The 24,371-nt window shown below is 43.4% G+C and overlaps 1 protein-coding gene across 1 annotated transcript in view; it reads left to right on the top strand.

Moving 5' to 3' along the window:
• The window catches only part of LOC143767339 (uncharacterized), a 200,490-nt gene that overhangs the window by 3,742 nt on the left and 172,377 nt on the right, over window positions 1-24,371 (top strand). The window contains exons 2-3 of the mRNA XM_077255574.1: window positions 11,780-11,932; window positions 12,062-12,238. Coding sequence (XP_077111689.1) covers window positions 11,780-11,932; window positions 12,062-12,238 — 330 coding nt within the window. The remainder of the gene's footprint in view (window positions 1-11,779; window positions 11,933-12,061; window positions 12,239-24,371) is intronic.

Raw genomic sequence — 24,371 nt, 5'->3', positions numbered from 1 at the left:
GTTTCCCGGCAGGAGGATACCATGTTCTGTACACTGAGTGAGTTTGGACAATTAAACACATTTGCTGTGAACTTTCCTGTGATCCCTGCCTGTCTGTTACACTGCACCCACTCTGCTGCACTACACATGGTTGAAAAGCAATGTCTGACTTTCATTTCTTCATTTTCATAGATCTTTTATTATAACTTTTTTCAGATTCAAGTTATTTCTGTGACCATTGTGGGTTTTTCTGTCATTAAATGAGGGGTACCAACAATTTTGACCACTTGTGTACATGTAAATGAGATCCCAAAGCTAAACAATCCCAACTTTATCGGTCGTCCATGACAGCACCACAGAGAGCGGGGATCCGCCCTTCAGGAACAGGAAACCTACAGATACATAAGGGCGGCACCTCTTCCACGCATCAGTTGGTTTCCTGTTCCTGGAGGGCAGGATGCCCTACAGATTATCCGTATTTCATCTGGAATACTCTGGCCGGCTGACCGACTCAGGTAGCGAGGGAGTCTCCTACCTCGGTCAGTGCGGGTCCCTGGAAGCGCCACGGTGGGTCCGGGTAGGGCTCCACTGCAGTGAGCGGAGCAGGTGGAGCGGAGTCCGGAGGATGTCAGTCTCCTGGTGCCAGTGACGGAGGTAAGTATTCCCCCCCCCCCCCCGGGGTCCGTCCAGTTCTCCCTGTGCCTCTGGGCTCCTGCGCCTCGTCGGTCGTCCCGTTCAGGGCACCTGGCATGGCGGTGTGCGGTGGGGTCGACTGGCGGTGCCGTGCCACTGCCTTTCTGTGTGTCCCTGTGCGCTCTTTTCGGCGCCAGAAGTGACGCAGTGGGGGTGCAGGGTCGAACCGGAAGTCGGACTCTGGCCGGCTTCTGCTGCAGACGCCGCTGTGTTGCGGCGGCCAGGTGCAGCGGTGGCGTGGAGGGGGCGGTTGGAAGCTATAGGGGGAACTGGCAGTGACCTACACGGGGAGGCGGCGGAACCCCGGCCATTCCCCTGCTGACACCCCAGATCCGGGGGAAGGCCTATTTAAGCTGCAGGGCTGCTTGTGAGCCCATTTGCAGCAATGGATGAGCCAGGAGCTCCCGTCGGTCTGCTGGAGCAGGACAGAGCCTAGGACAGGTCCCATGCAAACACCCAGCCAAAGACCCACGGACGCAGTGACCAGGCCAGTCGCAGGACCTCGTCTTAACTGAAGAATCCTGTTCCCTCCCCCAGTAATCCGGTACCTACTGCTGCTGCCTGGGTAAGAGACCTTCATAAACGTGCCCTGATGCAGTCTTTTCCTATGTTTTTTTCTCAAGGGAAAAAATGCGCTGGTAAAATAAAGAATAAGGAGTGTGCACTATGTGATTGCCCTTTGCCAGACGCCTATCCAAAAGACTATGTAAGTCGTGTATGCAACAGATGGTAGGTAGAAAAGGAAATATAGATATATGAATGTGTGTGTATACATACATACATACATACATACATACATACATACATACATACATACATACATACATACATACATACATACATACATACATTCATTTATTTTATAGCGGCACTACTAGTTAAATTACATAGGGTTACGTTCTTTCCGCTCCCTTAGGTGACGGAAGAAACTTTCAATTTTACTTCGAACCTTAGAGAAATTATCAGGAGAGAAGTAAAAGATTCCCTAAAATCCTTGTTCCAAGGGGAGCCTTCCAAGAGGAAAAGGGAACCTAGCGTTTCAGACTCAGACTCGTCTACTGCCCCTGGGAAAGAATGAGGTTCGGAAGCCTCCGTCTCCTCTGCATCCTCTTCAGAAGAGGATTCTAATCGGTTTTGCTTTCCGCTAGACCAGATGGACAGGCTGATTAAATAGGTCAGGTCCACCATGGGGTTGGCTGACGAAAAACCAGAACTTTCGGCGCAAGACCTGATGTTTGGCGGTCTAGACCCGAGAAAGCGTAAATCATTTCCACTTAATGACAAAGTTCAGAACCTAATCAAAAGAGAGTGGAAAAAGTCAGAAAAAAAGGGCTCCCTACCGCCGGCCTTTAAACGGAGCTATCCCTTTGACGACCCCTTGGTGAGCACATGGGATAAGGCACCGAAATTAGACGCAGCGGTGGCTAAGGCTTCTAAAAAATCCTCTATTCCCTTCGATGACATGGCTTCTTTGAAAGATCCACTTGATAAGAAGGCAGATTTGTTTCTTTGAGGGACTTGGGAGATGTCGGTTTGTGCTCTAAGACCGGCAGTAGCTGCGACATGCGCAGCCAGATCAATGATGGTCTGGCTGGACCAACTAGAATCTAAGCTAGAAGACGGAGCCTCTAGGGAATCCATGTTAAAATCCCTGCCGACAATCCAGAATGCCGCTGCTTTTCTCACTGACGCATCCGCAGATTCTGCAAGGATGGCAGCTAGGGCTGCAGGGTTATCAAATGCGGCGAGCAGGGCCCTATGGCTGAAGTGTTGGCCTGGCGACATTCAGGCCAGATCCCGTCTTTGCTCTATTCCGTGCGAAGGAGAACACCTGTTCGGTCCTGTTCTAGATGAACTTCTGGAGTAGGCCGGAGACAAGAAAAAGAAATTTCCCAGTCTACCGACCACCTCTTATAGGCGTCCTTTTCACAGCGAAAAAGTTCTTTCGCAGAAGGCCGGCCAGGGATCAGGGCAGATGGGACGATAAAAAGGAAAAAGGTACCGGATTCATGTTTGGAGATGGGGGCGTCAGGAATCATCCCGTGAGATCAAAAAGCCACCCCAATGACTAGTCGCCCCGGTGGGTGTTAGACTATCTGCCTTCTACCCAGCTTGGTCCAAAATTTCCAATAGCAATTGGATTTTGGGGATAATAGCTATGGGTCTATGGCTAGAGTTCTCCTCTATCTCTCTAGCAGAACAGGTGGCGCTGGAAACGGAAATTCACGACCTGCTCAGTAAAAAGGTCCTATCAGAGGTTCGGGAGGGAGAATGGGGTAGAGGATTCTACTCTCCTCTGTTCCTAATACGTAAACCGGACGGCTCCTTCAGAACTATTATCAACCTTAGGGCTCTTAACAATTTTCTGACCGTACAACCGTTTAAAATGGAGTCTGTTAATACTGCAATAAAATTACTGTTTAAAAACTGCTTTATGGTGGTGTTAGATTTAAAGGACGCCTATTACCATATCCCCATTAATGCAGGCCACCAACGATTCCTGAGGGTAGCGGTCCAGTTAGATGGGGTGGTCAGACATTTCCAGTATAGGGCCCTCCCTTTTGACATATCGGTCGCCTCCCGGGTATTTACTAAAGTCATAGCTGAGGTCATGGCCCACCTACATGAGTCTGACATTCTGGTAAACCCCTACCTCTACAATTTCCTTATCGTAGGTAAAACAGCGGATCACTGTTTAGAGCAATTACAAAATGTAATGTCTGCCCTGGAGCGACTGGGATGGTTACTAAACATCAAAATGTCCCGGTGACAGTCCACAAAGGTGCAGCGATTCTTAGGCCTGACCTTGGATTCCCAGGATCAGGAATGCCGTTTACCTCACGAGAAAATAGATTGCCTGCACCTTCAGGTTCTAAACGCCTCCAAACACCCCACCATGTCCCTTAGAAAAGCAATGTCACTTTTAGGCTCTCTCTTGTCCTGCATTCCCGCAGTCCGGCGGGCCCAGTATCATACAAGGAAACTTCAGGGCGAGGTATTATTACAACAAAAAACCTTGGGGGGGGGGGGGGGGTCACCTAGAGAGCCAACTGACCTTGTCCCAAAACACTATTGTATCCCTCGAATGGTGGCTAGACCGAACTAACCTGTCCAGGGGTCCCCTGGGAATATAACGTAACCCGTATAATCACCACAGACGCTAGCCCTTCTGGTTGGGGGGCTCACATGGGTGAAATTATAATCCAGGGACTTTGGGTCCATCTTCAGATGGAAATGTCCTCTAACCTGAAGGCGTTAATGGCAGTGGAACAGGCAGTTAAAAGACTCCTTGTCTATCTACAGGGCCACCACGTGCGGATATTCTCCGACAATCAGGTCACCCTGGCATATATCGATCATCAAGGCGGAACCCGTTCCAAATCCCTGTTGAAGGTGGCAGATCGTCTGTTCCAGCTAGCAGAGCAACACTTTCTCTCGTTAACTGCTCTTCATATAAGAGGGATAGAAAATACTACGGCGGATTACTTACGCTGAAACACCTTGAGGCAGGGAGAATGGTCCCTAAACGACTCCATCTTCAACCTCATTGTGGAAAGGTGGGGTCAACCAGAGGTGGATCTTTTCGCCACAAAGGAAAACAAGAAAGTGAGGCAATTCTGCTCTCTGAACCCCAGAGAGAATCCTCTGTCAGTAGACGCTTTTCTCACAGACTGGAACTTCAGGCTAGCTTACGCTTTTTCTCCCCTGACTCTACTTCCTCTGGTGGTGAGGAAAATCAGGAAGGACAAGGCCGGAGTTATAGTAATTGCCCCCTTCTGGCCCAGAGGGACGTGGTTTTCATGCCTCAGGACCATGTCAATATCTGACCCATGGGTCTTGCCAGACATGCCAGATCTCCTATCCCAGGGCCCAGTCTACCATCCTCGGGCGGTTGGCCTTCGTCTTACGGCGTGGATTTTGAGCGGTCGCTATTAAGAGATAGAGGTTTCTCTCCAGGCCTGATTAACACTCTGCTGAAGAGCAGAAAAATAATCACCACAAAAATTTGTCAGAATCTGGAAAAGATTTCTTCAAAACTCGGGGGCGGTAGTCAATCAACACCAATAGACCAGATTTTGGAGTTCTTGCAAAAAGGGTTGGATATGGGGTTATCCCCAAATACTCTTAAAGTACAGGTGTCAGCCTTAGGGGGCCCTCTTGGGCTGCAACATTTCTGAAAATTATTGGATCAGTAGATTCATTAAGGCGGCAAAAAGGTCTAGGCCAATAGTGAAGAATAGGGTCATTCCGTGGGACTTAAACTTAGTCCTCTCGGCCATGACAGAAGCTCCATTTGAGCCAATTTCTTCAGCCTCTATTAAAAACCTGTCTCTTAAAGTAACCTTTACGTCAGCTTGTAGGATAGGTGACATCCAGGCGTTATCCAGACTTCCCCCTTACATGCAACTTAGGCTGGTTTCACACTTGCGTTTTTGGCCGCTGCGTTTTAGCGCTAAAAAACGCATGCGTTTTTTTTCTATACTTAACATTAAAAACGCATGCGTTTTTTTGCATGCGTTTTGACGCGTTTTTGGCAACGTATGCGTTTTTTTATGCGTGCGTTTGTTTGCAGAAATGCAACCTGTAGTAATTTCTAGCAGCATTTTTTGTATTGCTGTCTATGTAAACGCATGCGTTTTTAAGCACATGCGTTTCTATAGAAAAACACAAGAAAGCACAAGAAAAAACAAGAAAACCCTAAACCTAACCCTAACCCTAAGGTTAGGATCCCTAGTAACCCTAGGGATCCTAACCCTTATCCTAACCCTAACCCTTAGGGTTAGGACCCTAACCCTTAGGGTTAGGGTTAGGATCCCTAGGGTTACGGTTAGGGTTAAGGTTAGGATCCCTAGTAACCCTAGGGATCCTAACCCTTAGGGTTAGGATCCTAACCCTTAGGGTTAGGGTTAGGATCCCTAGGGTTAGGGTTAGGATCCCTAGGGTTACTAGGGATCCTAACCCTATCTATTTCTGTTTATAGTGGGTTTTTTAGTTGATTTTGATGATTGGCAGCTGTCGCACACTTCTCAGCATGCGTTTCAAAAACGCAAACGCAGGAAAAAACGCATGTAAACGCGTCAAAACGCCGCGTTTTTTTTCATGCAAAAACGCATGCGTCTAAAAAACGCAGCGTTTGCACGCGTTTACATGCGTATTTTCACCACATGCTTTTTTTAAAAAAACGCAGATCAAAACGCAAGTGTGAAACCAGCCTTAGGGATGATAGAGTGATACTTTCCCCTGATCCAGCATATCTTCCTGAAGTAGTGTCCAGATTCCATAGAACACAGGAGATAGTTCTTCCATCTTTTCTCCCTAATCCTACTAATGATAAAGAAAGAAAACTACACACACTAGACGTAAGAAGATGTATCCTAGAGTATCTAGCAGTGACTGATCCTTGAAAGATAGATAACGCCCTATTCGTGTCCCATCAGGGTAGTAGGAAAGGTCATAGAGCATCAAAATCTATGCTACCTAGGTGGATCAGGGAGGCTATTTCGCTGGCATACATCTCAAAGGGCAAGCCGGCGCCTGAAGAACTAAGAGCGCATTCCACTAGAGCTATGGCTGCCTCGTGGGCGGAGAGGTTGGAGGTGTCGATCGACCAAATATGTAAGGCTGCTACTTGGTCTTCTCTAAACACATTCTATAACCATTATAGATTACACCTGGGTGCTTCCTCGGACCTCTTTTGGTGTAAGGGTGCTGCAAGCCGTAGTCCTTCCCTAAACAGTTTACTCTCTGTAATTCTCTCTGTGGTGCTGTCATGGACAACACATAAAGTCTTAGTTACTCACTGGATAACGGTGTTTTTCGGCGTCCCTGACAGCACCCATACATACCCTCCCGTCTTCTTAAGTTCTGGGTGTACGCCTCGTCTTTTTTTTGTATATTCCACTCGTGGTGGATAGTTAGTAGTAGTATCGTTGTATATAAATTATGTTGTTAACCTTGGTGGTCCTCTTGTGCTCTGTAAACCAACTGATGCGTGGGAGAGGTGCCGCCCTTATGTATCTGTAGGTTTCCTGTTCCTGAAGGGCGGATCCCCTTTCTCTGAGGTGCTGTCATGGACTCTGAAAAACACCTTTAACCCCTTCATGACCGTGGGATTTTTCATTTTTCCGTGTTCGTTTTTCACTCCCCTCCTTCCCAGAGCCATAACTTTTTTATTTTTCCGTCAATTTGGCCATGTGAGGGCTTATTTTTTGCGGGACGAGTTGTACTTTTGAACGACATCATTGGTTTTACCATGTCTAGTACTAGAAAACGGGAAAAAAATTCCAAGTGCGGTGAAATTGAAAAAAAAGTGCAATCCCACGCTTGTTTTTTGCTTGGCTTTTTTGCTAGGTTCACTAAATGCTAAAACTGACCTGCCATTATGATTCTCCAGGTCATTACGAGTTCATAGACACCTAACATGACTAGGTTATTTTTTACCTAAGTGGTGAAAAAATTCCAAACTTTGCTAAAAAAAAAAAAAAAAAATTGCGCCATTTTCCGATACTCATAGCGTCTCCATTTTTCATGATCTGGGGTCGGTTGAGGGCTTATTTTTTGCGTGCCGAGCTGGCGTTTTTAATGATTCCAATTTGGTGCAGATACGTTCTTTTGATCGCCCGTTATTGCATTTTAATGCAATGTCGCGGCGACCAAAAAACCGTAATTCTGGCGTTTCGATTTTTTTTCTCGTTATGCCATTTAGCGATCAGGTTAATGCTTTTTTTTAATTGATCGGGCGATTCTGAACGTGGCGATACCAAATATGTAGATTTGATTTTTTTTTTATTGATTTATTTTGATTGGGGCGAAAGATTTAAACTTTTATATTTTATTTTTTTTCACATTTTTTTTTTACTTTTTTTTTTAACTTTTGCTATGCTTCAATAGCCTCCACGGGAGGCTAGAAGCAGGCACAGCACGATCGCCTCTGCTACATAGCAGCGATCTGCTGTTCGCTGCTATGTAGTAGAAAATCAGGTGTGCTGTGAGCGCCGACCACAGGGTGGCGCTCACAGCTACCGGCGATCAGTAACCATAGAGGTCTCAAGGACCTCTATGGTTACAATGGAGAAGCATCGCCGACCTCCGATCATGTGACGGGGGTCTGCGATGCCGTCATTTCCGGCCGCCCGGCCGGATGCGGTAGTTAAATGCCGCTGTCTGCGTTTGACAGCGGCATTTAACTAGTTAATAGCGGCGGGTGAATCGCGATTTCACCCGCCGCTATTGCGGGCACATGTCAGCTGTTCAAAACAGCTGACATGTCCCGGCTTTGATGTGGGCTCACCGCGGAGCCCTGCATCAAAGCAGGGGAGCTGACATAGGACGTACTATCCCGTCCGATGTCAGTAAGGGGTTAACCGGTGAGTAACTAAGACTTTTCCAGCCTGTCATCATAGGAGAGGCCTTCCTTTCGACCTAATAATCTAGTTGCCTTTGAACTGACCCTTCCAAATATCCTTTTCATCCCCTACATGACATGCCAATTTCCACTTTTCCACAATTGTTTTGGGTAATTACTTTTAGTTCTATATTCTTTGTTCTCTGTATGGTAAAATTGACCTGGCAATATGATTCTTTTATCCAGGGCAGTACAAGTATGCACATACCAAACATGTATAGATTTATTTTTTGTTTTTGTTTTTCAATAAAAATGGTTTAAAATGTGGAGCCCTAGATATGGCATTACAAGTGATTTATAAAGGGGTAACAATCCTTTGAGATAAACAGATTTTATCTCTCATTTCTATACATCATGTTTGCTTTTGTAGCTGCTGCCTGACATTGAGTACTGCTGCTCAAATTATTGTAACTACAATACCCAGATCGTTTTGTAATAGTATTCTCAAGGTCAGATGTGAATATCCAGTGGTTAGCACAGCAGCCTTGCAGCGCTGGAGTCCTGGGTTCAAACCCCACCAAGGACAACATCTGCAAAGAGTTTGTATGTTCTCTCCGTGTTTGCGTGGGTTTCCTCCCACATTCCAAAGACATACTGATAGGGAATTTAGATTGTGAGCCCCATTGGGGACAGTGATGATAATGTGTGCAAACTGTAAAGCGCTGCGGAATATGTTAACGCTATATAAAAATAAAGATTATTATTATTATTATCCTACAAAGTTTTGTGCCATCAGCAAAGACTTACACTTTACTCTCAATTCCATACATAAGGTCATTGGTTCTAACACAGTAGTTTGACAATAAATGGCTTCACCCAACCACTAACCATGAGTGGAGAAAAACTTTTGGTGTTATCATTCTTATTCTCTGAAAAAAAGCCAAGAAAGCAAAAATTCTGCAGGGGTATGTAAACTTTTGAGCACAACTGTATATCTACCCATACTGACTCTATATTGTTGCAGCTTGTTTCTATTTGTAAATGAAAGTACGATCCCTCTATTTTAAGATCCACCATTTTTTTTATAGGATTCCCCCTAATTCTGAAAATTTAAACACAAGTGTTTACCTACCAAAGTGTGAGCGTTGTGTAAAATAATTTTTTTAACCTTCTTTGCATCGATAGCTTTAATAGATGCGTACACACGACACCGGAATATAGCAACTATTTCTTGCTATTGGGATGTGATGATACCTAGATTTTCTAGACCGATCCTATGTTGTAAAGGCACATGATCTTTTTTTCTTTTCTTTTTTTTCTTCACCTTTTAACATATAAAAAGTCGTTTTTTATTTTTGGATTACCCATTTTTATTGTCTACTCGTTATGCCGTACACCCCACAACCACACTGCTGTTGTTGCCACGTGTTTGTTACTGGTCCTGATCTTATGCATAGCAACTTCGCAACCTTGCATTTTAGGTTTCATTAAATTTAGTGTTTGGTTTAGGGGGATTTTCAATATTTTACATAAAACAAAATGGTTAAGGTTTTGCAACTATTTGACTAGTCGCATTTAACAAGTGGGGACACGGCAACAATACTGATGGCTGTTGTCACAAATTACTGTCTGTTCGTGTATCTATGTAGTCACCTCTTTATTTATGATTCATCTTTTATTGTCAAGGATGGGAAAATTTTAAACCAAAAACTGGTTGTTAACAAAGTTTATAAACAAGTTAAACATTATACTTTTGTTAAAAAATATGCAAAACCCAAACCACAATCAATGGATGTGGCAAGGCAGTCAAATTATTATTATTAAAAACAAAACAACTAACATCAATGACATGAATGTGGTTGCTACTAGTAGTGGCTCTAACACCAACGGTAGTGGAGCAACCAACCCAGTAGTATAAGCACCAAATGCAAGTCACATTTAACCATCTTTTCCCTTGGCAAGCACATTAGCGGGAAGGAAGAAGAGGATGAAATGAATACATATCCCATCTCTCATCTCAGTCACAGCAGGATGATGTAGCCTCTGACAACTACGACATCAGCTGGTGTCAACGTTCTGCTAAGTCCACCTCCGCTGCCGTAACAGTTAATGTTGTACATAGCAGAATTTCAAATCCATCAATGACACCTACCGTATTTTTTGGCATATAAGACGCACTTTTTCCCCCCCAAAAAAGGGGGGGAAATGGGGGGTGCGTCTTATATTCGCAATGCAGGCTTACCGTGGACCGTGGCGGCAGAGGTGCGGCGGCAGAGGTGTGGAGATGAGGAGGCGCAGTGAGCGGGGTCCCTTTCCCCGGTGAGGTGATGCAGCAGCCCCGGTAATGAGGCAGAGCCGGGTGAATCCTGTTGTTATCGGTGCGCGCGGCCATCTTCCTGAGGCCGCGCGTTCGCAGATGGAGCTCTGCTGCCCGGGGCTTCAGGAAAATGGCCACGGGATGCCGCGCGTGCGCAGATGGGGATCGCGGCGGCCATTTTTCTGAAGCCCCGGGCAGCAGAGCTCCATCTGCGAACGCGCGGCCTCAGGAAGATGGCCGCGCGCACCGATAACAACAGGATTCACCCGGCCCTGCTGCATTACCGGGGCTGCTGCATCACCTCACCGGGGAAAGGGACCCCGCTCACTGCGCCTCCTCATCTCCACACCTCTGCCACCACGGTAACAACAGGATTCACCCGGCTCTGCTGCATTATCGGGGCTGCTGCATCACCTCACCAGGGAAAGGGACCCCTCTCACGCCATACCTCTCACTGTGCCTCCTCATCCCAACACCTCTGCCGGTAACCACTGCTGCCACCCTCCCATGGACACCAGGCCGTGGCGTCGCCCACCTAAGCAGGAAGGGACCCTGCTCAGGTGCACGCCGTACCGCCTCACCCCACCTCTGCCGACACCATGCCTCCTGTGACCCTGCTCTGCCACCACCAGCCCACAGGTAAGATACTGTAAATTCGGACAATAAGACGGACCCCCATCTTATAAAAAATCCTTTTTTTTGCAATTTTCACCCCAAATTTGGGGTGCGCCTTATGGTCCGGTGCGTCTTATATGCCGAAAAATACGGTATATCTATTCTACCCTAAATTTTCCTAACTCACAGCACTGCACCCTGGCTAAGGCACCAGGAAAACTTCTTTCAGTTGATATTTTGGAAAAGATGAAAAGTCAGCCTCTGTTCTTGGAAGACATTTTGCTAGAGAAGGTATACAACACTTTCTAATGCAAATCCATGTTGCAGGCTCTGCAAGACAAAGCGGTAGGGACTCTGTGGTAGTAGCACTCGGAATGAAAAGCAAACCTTGGGGTGGGAATCAGGGCAAGGAGGAGAGACTCACTGGTTAATCCATACACAGAGGTACCTGTTAGCCGAATCAATGATGTTGTTGCGCAATTCTTTGTCAGTTGGCATGCTTTGAAAGATGAGAACAAAAACAGTCCCTGTCCTGAATGTAATAATGCAAGATTGTTTTCACAACTATACAAGTTTGAGAAAGGTGGTTACTATGGCCAGAAAAATATCAGCCCATTTCGATAGAGCTGCACACGTGTTCAATTGACTCCAAGGCGAACTGTGTTCTGCACATATTTTTCAGGCAATTTGAGACTTTTTAATTATGTGATTTGTGAGAATGTATTCAACGGAAAATAAATCTTTTGTGAAAAGTTTTTGAAGCTAGCAAAATTATATTTCTACATGGGATCCTTTACGATTTTACATCAGCTCATATTCTCCCCATTTAGGTCTCTACAATATTGGTTCCTTTCAGTGGAGATTTTCTACATTGTTCTACAATTTTCCTGATTGACCCATCAAGGATGGATAGGGACGGGGACAATATGGCGGAGAAGATATTACACCTCACCCTAGAGATCCTCTTCCGGCTTACTGGAGAGGTTAGAGATTTAGATGATATCACATTACATCCTTCTTATCTATGGGAATAACAGATGGACAGAACTAGAGAGGTGAGGACTGTGGAAATGTCTGTAGTGAGATTTATTAATGTGTCTCTCCATAACCAGGATTACACAGTAGTGAAGACCTCTAGTGAGCGCTGTAAGGACCCTGTGTCTGAAGGATGGAGAAGACCCTTGAGCCCAATTACGGGGTCTCAACCTCACTTCATGATACATGGAGACCTCAATGACCAGAAGATCCTAGAACTCACCTACAAGATGATTGAGCTGCTGACTGGAGAGGTGACACTGCTGGGAATGCTGGGACATTATACAGTAACACTATGAAGGAATCAGGGGCATGATGTCATCTTTGTGTGTGTCAGGTTTCTTTAAGGTGTCAGGATGTCACCGTCTATTTCTCCACGGAGGAGTGGGAGTATTTGAAAGAACACAAAGATCTCTACAGGGATGTCATGATGGAGGTTGCCGGGCCCCTCACATCACTAGGTAATACACATGACTTAATACACATGACCTGTATATACACTGAATGTAAGAAATGAATTTGGTCCCTATATGTGTTTCTTCCAGTTCTATCAAGTAAGAGGATTACACCAGAGAGATGTCTCTGTCATCTTCTTCCACAAGACTGTAAACAAGAAAATCCCGATGTTCCTCAGGATCATCAGGTAGATGGAGAGAAGGTGTCATGAGATCTCCCCTATGATGTGTAGACGGCTGTGAAGGTCTTGTATTCAGTCTTGTTTTATCCACCAGTATTACATGTTTTGTACTTGTGTAATGAGAACAGTGGAGATGGCAGGATTGCAGTTTATCATAGATGTAACTTCTCTATCTGTCTTTAACTTTTCTAATATTTTTTTCAGGGTAAAGATCTGACCCATATTAATACTACAGAGACACCTGTGAGTGGTGATGACTGGTTTAAAGTGGAGATTATTAAAGATGATGACTTGGGTGAGTAGTAACCACTAGATGTAGATGATTCTGCTAAAGCCATCTCAACAGGTGAGTGTACATGAACGAAGAAAACGGATAAAATATGTCCAATCCCAAAGAGATAATTTGTGGGAAATATGGTTTTGCTTTAACCTTTCTGATACTAATCCGAAAAAAGGAGTCATAGAGTTGTCATTAGAGGTACAAAAAAGTAACATGTTTATTAACAACCATTAATCTAAAATGCCAATAGTAAGATACATACTCAGGGTCAAAACAAAATAATGCTGTGAATCATGGAAACAGGTAACAATAATCCACAGTGCACACCTCCAGTATACGCCTAGCGAGCCCAGATAAAAACAGTAGGTAAGTGGCAATACCAACTTACTAATCCCACCCAAAACACATGTACGGTGAAGGACTATCAGTATGTACAAAACCGGGCCTCACCCATATTAGACGTGGTGTGTACCAGTGGAGATCGCCAGCCCCTACGCGCGTTTCGCGTAGGCTTCTTCGGGGGGCTGTCCAGCATGTGTCCCTAGATGATTTATATATATGGTCACCGCACCTGATGTAAATTAAGAGGCTGTGAAACGGCGCATGTCCGAGTGGCGTCAGCGCCGGAACTAGCATCGCCGCCCGGCTATCCAGGCCCAGCAGTGAGACAGGGAGCCGTAACCACGGCAACCATGTCACACACGCCAGAACCAATAGGCGCCCGCGGCGATGCACCGTCACGCCGACGTCACAGACATGCGCACAAGCCCCACAATGGAGTGAGAAGAGCGGATATCAGTGTTTACAGCCAATATAAATGTGAGTATAAAGTGAAAAAGTGCTAAAGTGCTGTGCATAGTAAGTGCAATCAACAAGGTATATGGTACATAATGTGCATGTAGGTACAAGATAAAATTCAAGTGCACAAACAGGAGAACGATGATTATAACAGACACAATAAGGTGCAGCATTATTAAAAAATGATAACGACGTATCGTATTTTTAATAATGCTGCACCTTATTGTGTCTGTTATAATCATCGTTCTCCTGTTTGTGCACTTGAATTTTATCTTGTACCTACATGCACATTATGTACCATATACCTTGTTGATTGCACTTACTATGCACAGCACTTTAGCACTTTTTTTCACTTTATACTCACATTTATATTGGCTGTAAACACTGATATCCGCTCTTCTCACTCCATTGTGGGGCTTGTGCGCATGTCTGTGACGTCGGCGTGACGGTGCATCGCCGCGGGCGCCTATTGGTTCTGGCGTGTGTGACATGGTTGCCGTGGTTACGGCTCCCTGTCTCACTGCTGGGCCTGGATAGCCGGGCGGCGATGCTAGTTCCGGCGCTGACGCCACTCGGACATGCGCCGTTTCACAGCCTCTTAATTTACATCAGGTGCGGTGACCATATATATAAATCATCTAGGGACACATGCTGGACAGCCCCCCGAAGAAGCCTACGCGAAACGCGCGTAGGGGCTGGCGATCTCCACTGGTACACACCACGTCTAATATGGGTGAGGCCCGGTTTTGTACATACTGATAGTCCTTCACCGTACATGTGTTTTGGGTGGGATTAGTAAGTTGGTATTGCCACTTACCTACTGTTTTTATCTGGGCTCGCTAGGCGTATACTGGAGGTGTGCACTGTGGATTATTGTTACCTGTTTCCATGATTCACAGCATTATTTTGTTTTGACCCTGAGTATGTATCTTACTATTGGCATTTTAGATTAATGGTTGTTAATAAACATGTTACTTTTTTGTACCTCTAATGACAACTCTATGACTCCTTTTTTCGGATTATTATATATATTGTTGGGGAGTTTTAGTTTTGTCCATCCTTGGACTTATATGTGGCTGAGTTCTAATTTTCTATATAACCTTTCTGATACTGTCCAGACATCCTTAAATTGCCATCAGACAATAACATTTTTGACATACTACAGACGGGTACAAGTAAGGACCCATCCTCCCTAGCTGATTCACCCTATAATGTTGATAAATTTACTGTTCAGTTTCAAATATATAAAGCTGTAGGGGTTCTCGTCAAATCAGTGCGATTCAGGATCTTCTTACAATTGACCTTATTTTATAACTTAAATGGACTGTCTGGTCTTAACCTACGAGTCTGCAGTCCGCAGCCTCTGCCTGATGATGGCTCATTTTAATTATCCTAGCATGCACTGGGATTCTCAAACGAAGCATCATCATTCAGAAAGCAGTAAAAAATTAAGCAGAGTAATGAGGGAACGATAGGGACTTTTTAACTTAAGCATATTTAAATAAAACAGATTGTATTATAACTTTAAATAGATAAATGTATTTATGATTAAAATAAATTTAAGTTTCGGACAAACACTTTAGAAGAACAAGGGAAAATTATGAAGGAGTATTGAATGAAAGGTGGTTATCAGGTGGGAGGTTTAAGCACCAGCTTCAACACTGAAAATAGACGCGAGTTCCATGGTCTTTAGTGTTTTGAAATGTAGGGAATTAAAAATGTTATTTTGCCAGAAGGGGGATTATGTGCATTAATATCAACTATCTTGAAAAGTCCCTCCCCCCACCTTTTATATCAGCAACTACTGCTTATTTCCTGTGGCCTCCAAAGATGGCCCTCTGCCTCCCACACCACAAAACATAAGATGCAATGGATTTGAATATACTTTGCTATAAGGATGTATGATTAAAAGCCCACTTAAAAAAAACTCTTAAAAAATAACTTTTCATGTAATTTACTAAAAAGTATATATTACTTGCATAATTGTGAATGTTGGCACCTTAAACATTCAACATGGTGCCCCTTTTTCAAACGATACCCTCGATTTGTAAACCTTTTCTTTAGGTCAGTAGCTTTGTTGCATATATCCGCCATAGAGGAACAGTTCCTCCGCAACCTAAGGAACTGTCCCTTTGGGATTGCACGTTTTAAGGCCATGAGGTAGAAACTTCACACCTAAGCAAACTATTTGTCACCTCAAATTAGCGGGCTATGTGAATGCCCTGTGTCCGGTCCGATGGGTGGTGTTTCGTCTTCTTTTCTCCACTCCACCCTTCCCCGCTGTCCGCAATATTTTTGTGAATTTGAGTAGGTGTCCTCAATAGTTCGCGCGTGCGCAATGCAATCTTGCCTTGCGCACTCGCAGTATGCTTTGCCCAATTACGGGCAAAGCCGAAAAGCATTACTGCTCATCCCTTCCACTTTTGTCAAAAGATCGATGGTATCTTTCAAGTATGAGGGAAGAGCTGTTACAAGTGTTCTTAATATTTGGTCTAAATAGATGCTGTTTTGACAAAGTGAATCTGTGCCTGAAATGATAGGTCTACCTTTTAGGGGAGAAAGCCCCTTAAGGATTTTAGTGATAGGGTAAAAGGTCTCTGTTAGTGGATATTTGGGGAGTAAAAAATTAAATTCATTAAACTAGATCAGACTTGCTATTTTTGCTTGATGTAAAATTTGAGATAGTCCTTTGGTATATTCCGGAGTGGGGTCTTTACGGAGCGTTTCATCGGTGGTAGTATCCGATAGGATGTATAGACACATGTCAGCATATTTGTCTCTATCAAACAGTACTGTGTTGCCCCCTTTGATGGTTTGCGAATTATGGAGATGTTTGCATTTACATATTGTAATGCTTTCCTTTTCTCTAATGGCAGATTAGGGAGGGGGAGACACAGATGTGGATTCATCTTTTTGATTTCTTCTGTTACAATTTTTAAGATATTGATGCTGTTAATATTTTCTACTGTTGGCAATTTATTGCTCCTTGGTTTAAGTTGTGAGAAGGGGACCTCTTGCCCCTTCATTATCAAGATCTGTGAGTAACAGAGCATCCGGAAGTTTATCAGCTGTGATCCCAGGCTGTTGGCATTTTGCCCTATTATTGTGAGCAAGGATGTATGTCCGTGCCCTCATTGCTTCTGATGTCTGCCACCTGTGCTACTTGTGTAACGTAATGTTAAGTAGTGCCATGACCCAAGTGTCCCACAACACCACACAATGTCTTGTGGATACCCTAAGTCAGCCATTATTCCATACAAATGAGACTAAATTGCTCTTCTATGTTTGCGTTATATGTATGGCAATATATATTGGGGATTGCTGCAACACAAATAATATTGTGGATAAATGGGTCATTTTAATCTTACTCTAGCTGCTGTCGATAATGGGAGTTTAGTCCATCCTTTATTCCACTACATGTGGGACAAAATTGGCGATACAGTTTGCTCATCAAAAAAAAAAAAAATTGAGTTCCAGCTCCTTAAAATAGAAAATTTATTGATATCCAAAATATTAAAAGCGATACATACAGGTGGATTGTCTCCCTCCGGTGGGTGCCCCTGAGCATGAGGGACTAATTGGCAACGCGTTTCGATCAAACAATCTTTCTCAAAGCCATAAGTTAGTCTGGCTGTGTTGCTCTAAATAGAGAGATTCGCCCAACCAGATTCCCGGAATAAGTCACATGACAATTCTTCAGGTCCTAGTATAAAATCATTAACACATATAAATGCATAATAAAATATTCACTTCTTATTCAACAATAATGCAGCATAGTTTCATTGCGTTTATTAAGTCCCATCGGGGATCGGGTGTTAAGGTGAAATATCCAATATGCCTCTCGCGTAAGGAGACGCCTCCTGGCGTCCCCACCGCGAGGAGACATATTAACCTGTTCTATTCCCTGGATTTGGAAGCCTACAGTGCTCCGGGCATGGTGAGTGACTAAGTGTCTGGAAGCCGCCGACATATTTCTGTTACCACTCTGTAGGTTATTTATATCGTATAAATGCTCCCGGATGCGTGTCTTAAGTTTCCTCATTGTACAACCCACATAGGACAAATTGCACTCTGTGCAATTGATTTTGTACACAATATTGGTGGAATTACAGTTAATATATTGTTTTATATCAAATTTAATTGTTTCCTCCGCATTGTGGAACATTTTAGCTACAAAAGCATGCTTACAGGTGCTACAATTATTTGTACCACGTTTAAAAAAAACCAGGATAATTTAACCATGTTTTTTTACTCTTGGTTATATTTGATCGAAGGATACTACGGGCTATTTGGTTACCTATAGTCGGCGCTCTTCTTGACACCATATTGATACCAGATTTTAATATATCACATAGTTGATGATCCTCATATAGGATAGGCAAATATCTATAAATAATATCCTTGATCTTAGTAAATTGAGGACTATATTGGAAACATATATAGGGCTTCTTCCCCACATTTAGATCTATATTCTTCTTTGATGTTATCATATCTTTCCGATCCTTTCCCTCTACAATTTTTTTTCGCCCTATTTATTGTCCATTGAGGATATTTACGATTTTTTAGTTTAGTTTCTATTTGTCCAAATTCTACTTTTAGATCATCTTCCAAGCTACAATTTCGCTTTTAATCCTGGTGAACTCCCCCACTGGGATCGCTTTGATTGTATGTTTGCTATGGCTACTACTAGCATGTAGGATCGTATTGCCTCTCACTGGTTTATGATGAGTCTTGGTGACAACATTTTGGTTCATATATCCCCCAAGTTCCAAATCCAATAATGAAATATTTGCACCTGCGGTGGTTACTGGTGAGCTGGCTATTAACTTATTTTCTGTGATACAGTTTGCTACTTGTATTGTCACAAATCTAGAGATCACGACCACCCAAGTATGTGATGGCTGATTTCCTCAGTAATGGTACCTGTACCACCAATCTAGAAAGAGGCATTATATCTATAGGTAACAAACTGGACTTGGAGCATTTAATTTGGAGTCCAGACAGGATCCGAAGTGACTGTAGACTGCCCATAACATTTTAGAGTGACACAGGGTAAAGGAGTGTATCATCTGGATAAAAATTTACTTTTCTCACTCACTGAGGTTTCATCAGAAAAGAGTAATGCAGGGTCCTGCCGTAGATGTATAGCCAGGGGTTCTATCTCTAATGCCAATAATAGTGGTGATAAAGGGCAGCCCTGTCTGGTGCCACTTTGTGAAAGGGTTCTGAGGTCCACCTATTCACCATTAACTAGGAGTTGGGCTTAATGTAGAGAAGACCTACCCATGACATAAAGGTGTTTCTGAACCTAAATCTGAACGTTTACGGAACAAGAAACGCCACTCAATCGAGTCAAATGCTTTGAAGACATCACAGTTCAATATCTCCCTATACCTGATAGTGAGTCGCTTGAAGATTTGTAAATAGTCTGTGTACTAAGGATCATAGAGCAACCAGGCATAAAGCCCGTTTGGTCGGAGTGTGTTAATGAAGAAGCCACTGAGGTTACCTGCCAGGTAAATATTTTGGACAAAATTGTAATATTCGATTGCAGTAGCGAAGTTGGCCAATAATAATCACACAGTATAGGATTCTTACCAGTGTGGCATTGCACATGCTTGACCACAGCTCTAATCATTTCCTCTGGGGCTGCATTCAACTCTTTCTGGCAGTTCTATAAAGAATAAATGGTGCGGAGGTCAAGCATTCAACCTGATGCTACACTTTGTAGTAGGGATAAAAGTGCCTTCTCTAGGATAATAATTCCTCATTCTGCTGATTTAAAGCAGTTCCCAATGGTTGAACTTCCACTGATCAGCAAGTTTTCACCCATTCTTTTGATGGGTGATAAATTGTTTTAACTAGACCTTTTTAATACAGGTTATGTTTTTGGCAGATGACTGTTCCAGAAGATTGCAAGGACATCACATATTTTCAAATTTCAAAGCAGAAGATGATGGTATAACACAACATACGTATGAAGAGCAACGCAAAGATCTGTCGTCTGAACATTTTAAACAGGTCATATCACAGACTGTTAAGCAAAATAAAAATTACAAAAGGGGTGATAAAACAGACATGGCCCAACCTGAAAAGAAACCATATTCCTATGCAGAATGCAGGAAATGTTTTGAACCCAGAAATCAGATCTTGTTACACATCAGAGAACTCACACGGGGAGAAGCCATATTCATGCCCAGAAATGTGTAAAAAAAAAAATAAAAATGTTTTATTACAAACCAGAATTACAAATGGGAGAAAAGGCATTTTCTTTTTTAGAATGTGGATTATATTTTAGATACAAACACACACTTAGGGAATTAACAAGGGTGAAAAACCTTTTTTCATGTTTAGAATCTGATAAATATTTGGGATTAAATCCTCTGTTATGCATCTGAGAAATTGCTCAGGAAGAAACCTATTTACCTCTTTATTAGATTGTAGAACTTTTCACCAGAAATCAAAATGTGACTTCTCTGATGTATAACACGAAGGTGGGAATCCATATTCAAACGTTTCAGACAAAGGAGAAACCAGTTTCTTGGTCACAAAGTGAAAATAGTTTTAAAATGAAATCACATCTTGTTAGACATCAAAGAATTTGCACAGGGAAGAAACTATTCTTAATTTCAGACCATGGGAAACATTTCCATTTTAAAGGGAACCTGTCACATTTAAAAAAAACACTGTTGATAGTGTACTGGCACTTAGCCCCAATGCCTGGAGAAAATGAGCTTTGGTTTCAGTCATAGTAGTGGTGATGACATGGTTTCAGTCACTGCCCTGTGTACAAAGCAATGACTATAGCTTCACCCTCTGCAGTTACAGCTGTTGCTCTCTGTACACACAGTGGTAACCGAACCTTCGCTGACGCCACTCCTGTGACTGAAACCCAAACTTTGCTTGCAAATCTTACTGCTCATCAAAAAATTTACACAGGGGTTCAGTTACTTTTAATTTCAGAATAAAATAAATATTATAGCATTAAGTCAGAAAAAATTTCACTCAGAGGAGAAGCCATTTTCATGCTGAGGCTGTGGGAAATACAGTGGGGAAAATAAGTACCGTATTTTTCGAACCATAAGACGCACCGGACTATAAGACGCACCCAGATTTTAGAGGTGGAAAATAGGGAAAAAAATATTTGAACCAAAAAGAAAAATGTGGTAAAATTTAATAACATCCTATATGTGGTGTTATTATATATAATAGTATGTTATTATATTGGAAGCTGCGGGTAGAAGATAGTGCTGCGGGACCAGTGTCGTGTCTGTAAAGTACTATATGAAGATGCTGGCGGGGGAGTATAAGAATGGTGGCACAGGGCTTATATTTAAGGCACCACTCCAGCATTGAAAAATAACACTGGAGTGCTGCTTTAAGATCCCATTGGGAGAACTATAACTCCCAGCATGTCCTGCAGATCCTATGGCATGCTGCGAGTTATAGTTCACCACAGGAGTGGCAGAGTGCTTTATTTTGTGTTGTAAAGACTAACCTTTTAATTGTGCCAGCCAGCCACTGTGGTGAGGTAAAAAGCTGGAGCATTCCATGACTGCACACAGAGAGCCCTCCCTCATGTTGCCTCTCCACAGCACAGATCATAAGGGGACGCTGCAGATTCTGGTGCCTTGTCTGAAGGACCTGTGATGACATCAGAAGAGGGAGGGCTCTGTGCTGCCATGTGATGCTCCAGCCCGCCCACTTCATTACATCACACAGGTCTTTATGCACTCAGCATCCAGCACAGCCCAGGCAGGTGTGCAGCGATCTTGTCCCCTCTGGCCCCCTGCTGCTGCCCGCTCCTCCACTCCACACACAGATCTCCCCAGCTGCTGCAGGAATCCAGCGCTGGGGAAACCATGTGTGTCCCTGTGTAAGTGAAGGACTATTCATTTGCTGCTCCCTGCTCACTGCTCAGCTGACTGGTGGGCAGGGAAGCAACTAATGAATATTCACTGCATTTTATTCATCGGGACCATGTGGTTTCCCCAGCTGGATTCTAGGCAGCTGGGTCATTTTTCTGCCTCCTGCAAGTGGGATCACAGTGCCATCCCACTAGCCGCTGCCCCCTCCCCACATTACATCCGTACCATAAGACACACCCACACTTTCCTCCCAAATGTGGAGGAAAAAAAGTACATCTTATGGTCAGAAAAATACGGTATTTGATACACTGCAAATTTTGAAATTTTTGCCACCTACAAAGAATGAAGAGGTCTGTAATTTTCATCACGGGTACACTTCAACTTTGAGAGATAGAATCTAAAAATAAAAAACAAAAAATCACATTACATGATTTTTACATAATGAATTTGCATTTTATTGCATGAAATACCGTAAGTGTTTGTCAAAATAGAAAAACAGAACTTAATATTTAGTACAGAAAGAAACCTTTGAAACTACACAGGTCAGATGTTTTCTGTAGTTCTTTACCAAGTTTGCGCACACTGCAGCAGGGATTTTGGCCCACTCCTCCATACAGATCTTCTGCAGATCTTTCAGATTTCAAGGCTGTTGCTGGGCAACATTTTATTTTTTTTCCCTCCAAATCTCCAAAAAATTTTCTATTGGGTTCAGGTGTGGAGACTGGCTAGGCCACTCCAGGACATTGAAATGCTTCTTACGGAGCCACTCCTTAGTTGCCCTGGCTGTGTGTTTTGGATCACTGTCATACTGGAAGACCCAGCCACAACAGATCTTCAATGTCCTTACTGATGGAAGGAGGTTGTTAGTCAAAATCTTGCAGTGCATGACCCAATCCATCTTCCCTTCAATACGGTGCAGTCGTCCTGTCCCCTTTGCAGAATAGCACTTCCAAAATATGATGTTTCCCCCACCATGCATCACAGTTGGGATGGTGTTCTTGGGGTTGTACTCATCCTTCTTCTTCCTCAAACCATTTAGTACATACCAAAAAGTTTTATTTTGGTCTCATCTGACCACATGACCTTGCCACTTCTGTGTCATCCAGATAGTCACTGGCGAACTTCAAGCGGGACTGGATATGTACTGTGGTGAGCTGGGAACCTAGTGTGCTTTGCAGGATTTTTATCAATGTCTGCGTAGTGTGTTACGAACGGTGATGTTTAAGACTGTGGTCCCAGCTCTCTTCAGGTCATTGACCAGGTCCTCCCATGCAGTTCTGGACTGATTCCTGATCTTTCTTAGAATCCTCCTTGCCCCACAAGGTGAGATCTTTCATGGAGCCCCAGATCAAGGAAGATTGACAGTCGTCTTGTGTTTCTTCCATTTTCTAATAACTGTGCCAACAATTGTTGCCTTCTGACCAAGCTGCTTGCCTATTGTCCTGTAGCCCATCAAAGCCTTGTGCAGGTCTACAATTTTGTCCTTAGACATCTCTTTGGTCTTGGCCATGGTGGAGAGGATGGAGTGTAATTAAGTGTGTGGACAGGTGTCTTTTATACAGATAATGAGTGTAGAGTAGGAGGGCTTCTTAAAGAAAAACTAACAGGTGTTTAAGCGCCAGAATTCTTGCTGGTTGGTAGGTGATCAAATACCGTCATTTTCGGTTTATAAGACACACCCCTCCACCCCGGGCGAGTGTTGTGGGCCCCAGGCTGGTACGGCAAGTTGTTCAGCAGTGCGTGGGCTCCGCCGATATTTTGTGAAAGCCCGGAACTCGCACTTTTCATAATCCTTCTATACATGATCTGCACTGAAATCTTGGCTCCAGAGATCCCAATTGTGCATGTGCCACCTTTGCTGTCCATTTTCCCGGCGGAGCCCCCGAACCACTGAACACCACATCATACCAGCCTGGAGCCCACAGCCATGGCCCAACTCCTGCCGCCGTTGAACACCCCATCGTAACAGCCCGGAGCCCACAGCATCTCCTGGCTCGGCCAGCAGCAACCTGGAACACTGCTCCACCACTGTTGCCTCCAGGTAAGCTTCCGCAAAAGTGGATTATGACACACACCATTTTATTTAAAAAAACACAAACACTTTTTTTCCTATTTTCCTCCCAAAAATTTGGTGTGCGTCTTATAATTCGCAAAATACGGTACTTATTTCATGAAATTAAAATAAATGTAACTACTTAAAAATCACACAATGTGATTTTCTGCTTTTTTATTTTTAGATCTGTCTCTCAGAAAACAGGTCTTGTCAAGCATTTAAAAAAAATGTGAAGATGCAGCAGCTTATTCCATTTTAACTGCCTGTTTATATAGAACGGCAATGTATGCATCTGCCCCTAAAATGTACAATTTGACTGCTCATACAAATTACGTAGCCTAAAAAGTCCGATACTGCAGTAGGTTCTTACATATGCTGTTACCTCTGGTTAGCTTCTGTTTTTCCCTAGCCAGATAGGTTGAAGTCATTTGGACATTAAAAGGCTGTATTTGCATTATAGAGCTCAATGCGTGTTTGGTTGACTCCTGGGGGAACTCAAAATGTTCTACAAATTTCAGGCTTTTTAATCATATGATTTGTGTGAATTTATTCACAGTAAATCAAAGTTTTGGGTTTAATTCACAGAAGCCAGCAAATTCGAATTTCGACCTATCGGCTCATTTCTATGAAGCAGTTTCCACTTTAAGCCATTTTTTATAACCAAATATGGAATACTCCTAACTACTGGTAGTAAACATTTACACATTTTACATCTACATACTTCTTATATGTTTCTTTTTATTATCTCAAG

This window comes from Ranitomeya variabilis, chromosome 4, assembly GCF_051348905.1.
Source record: "Ranitomeya variabilis isolate aRanVar5 chromosome 4, aRanVar5.hap1, whole genome shotgun sequence".
NCBI lineage: Eukaryota > Metazoa > Chordata > Amphibia > Anura > Dendrobatidae > Ranitomeya > Ranitomeya variabilis.
The sequence above is the reverse complement of the archived record's forward strand: the minus strand, read 5'-3'. Positions and strand labels throughout refer to the sequence as shown.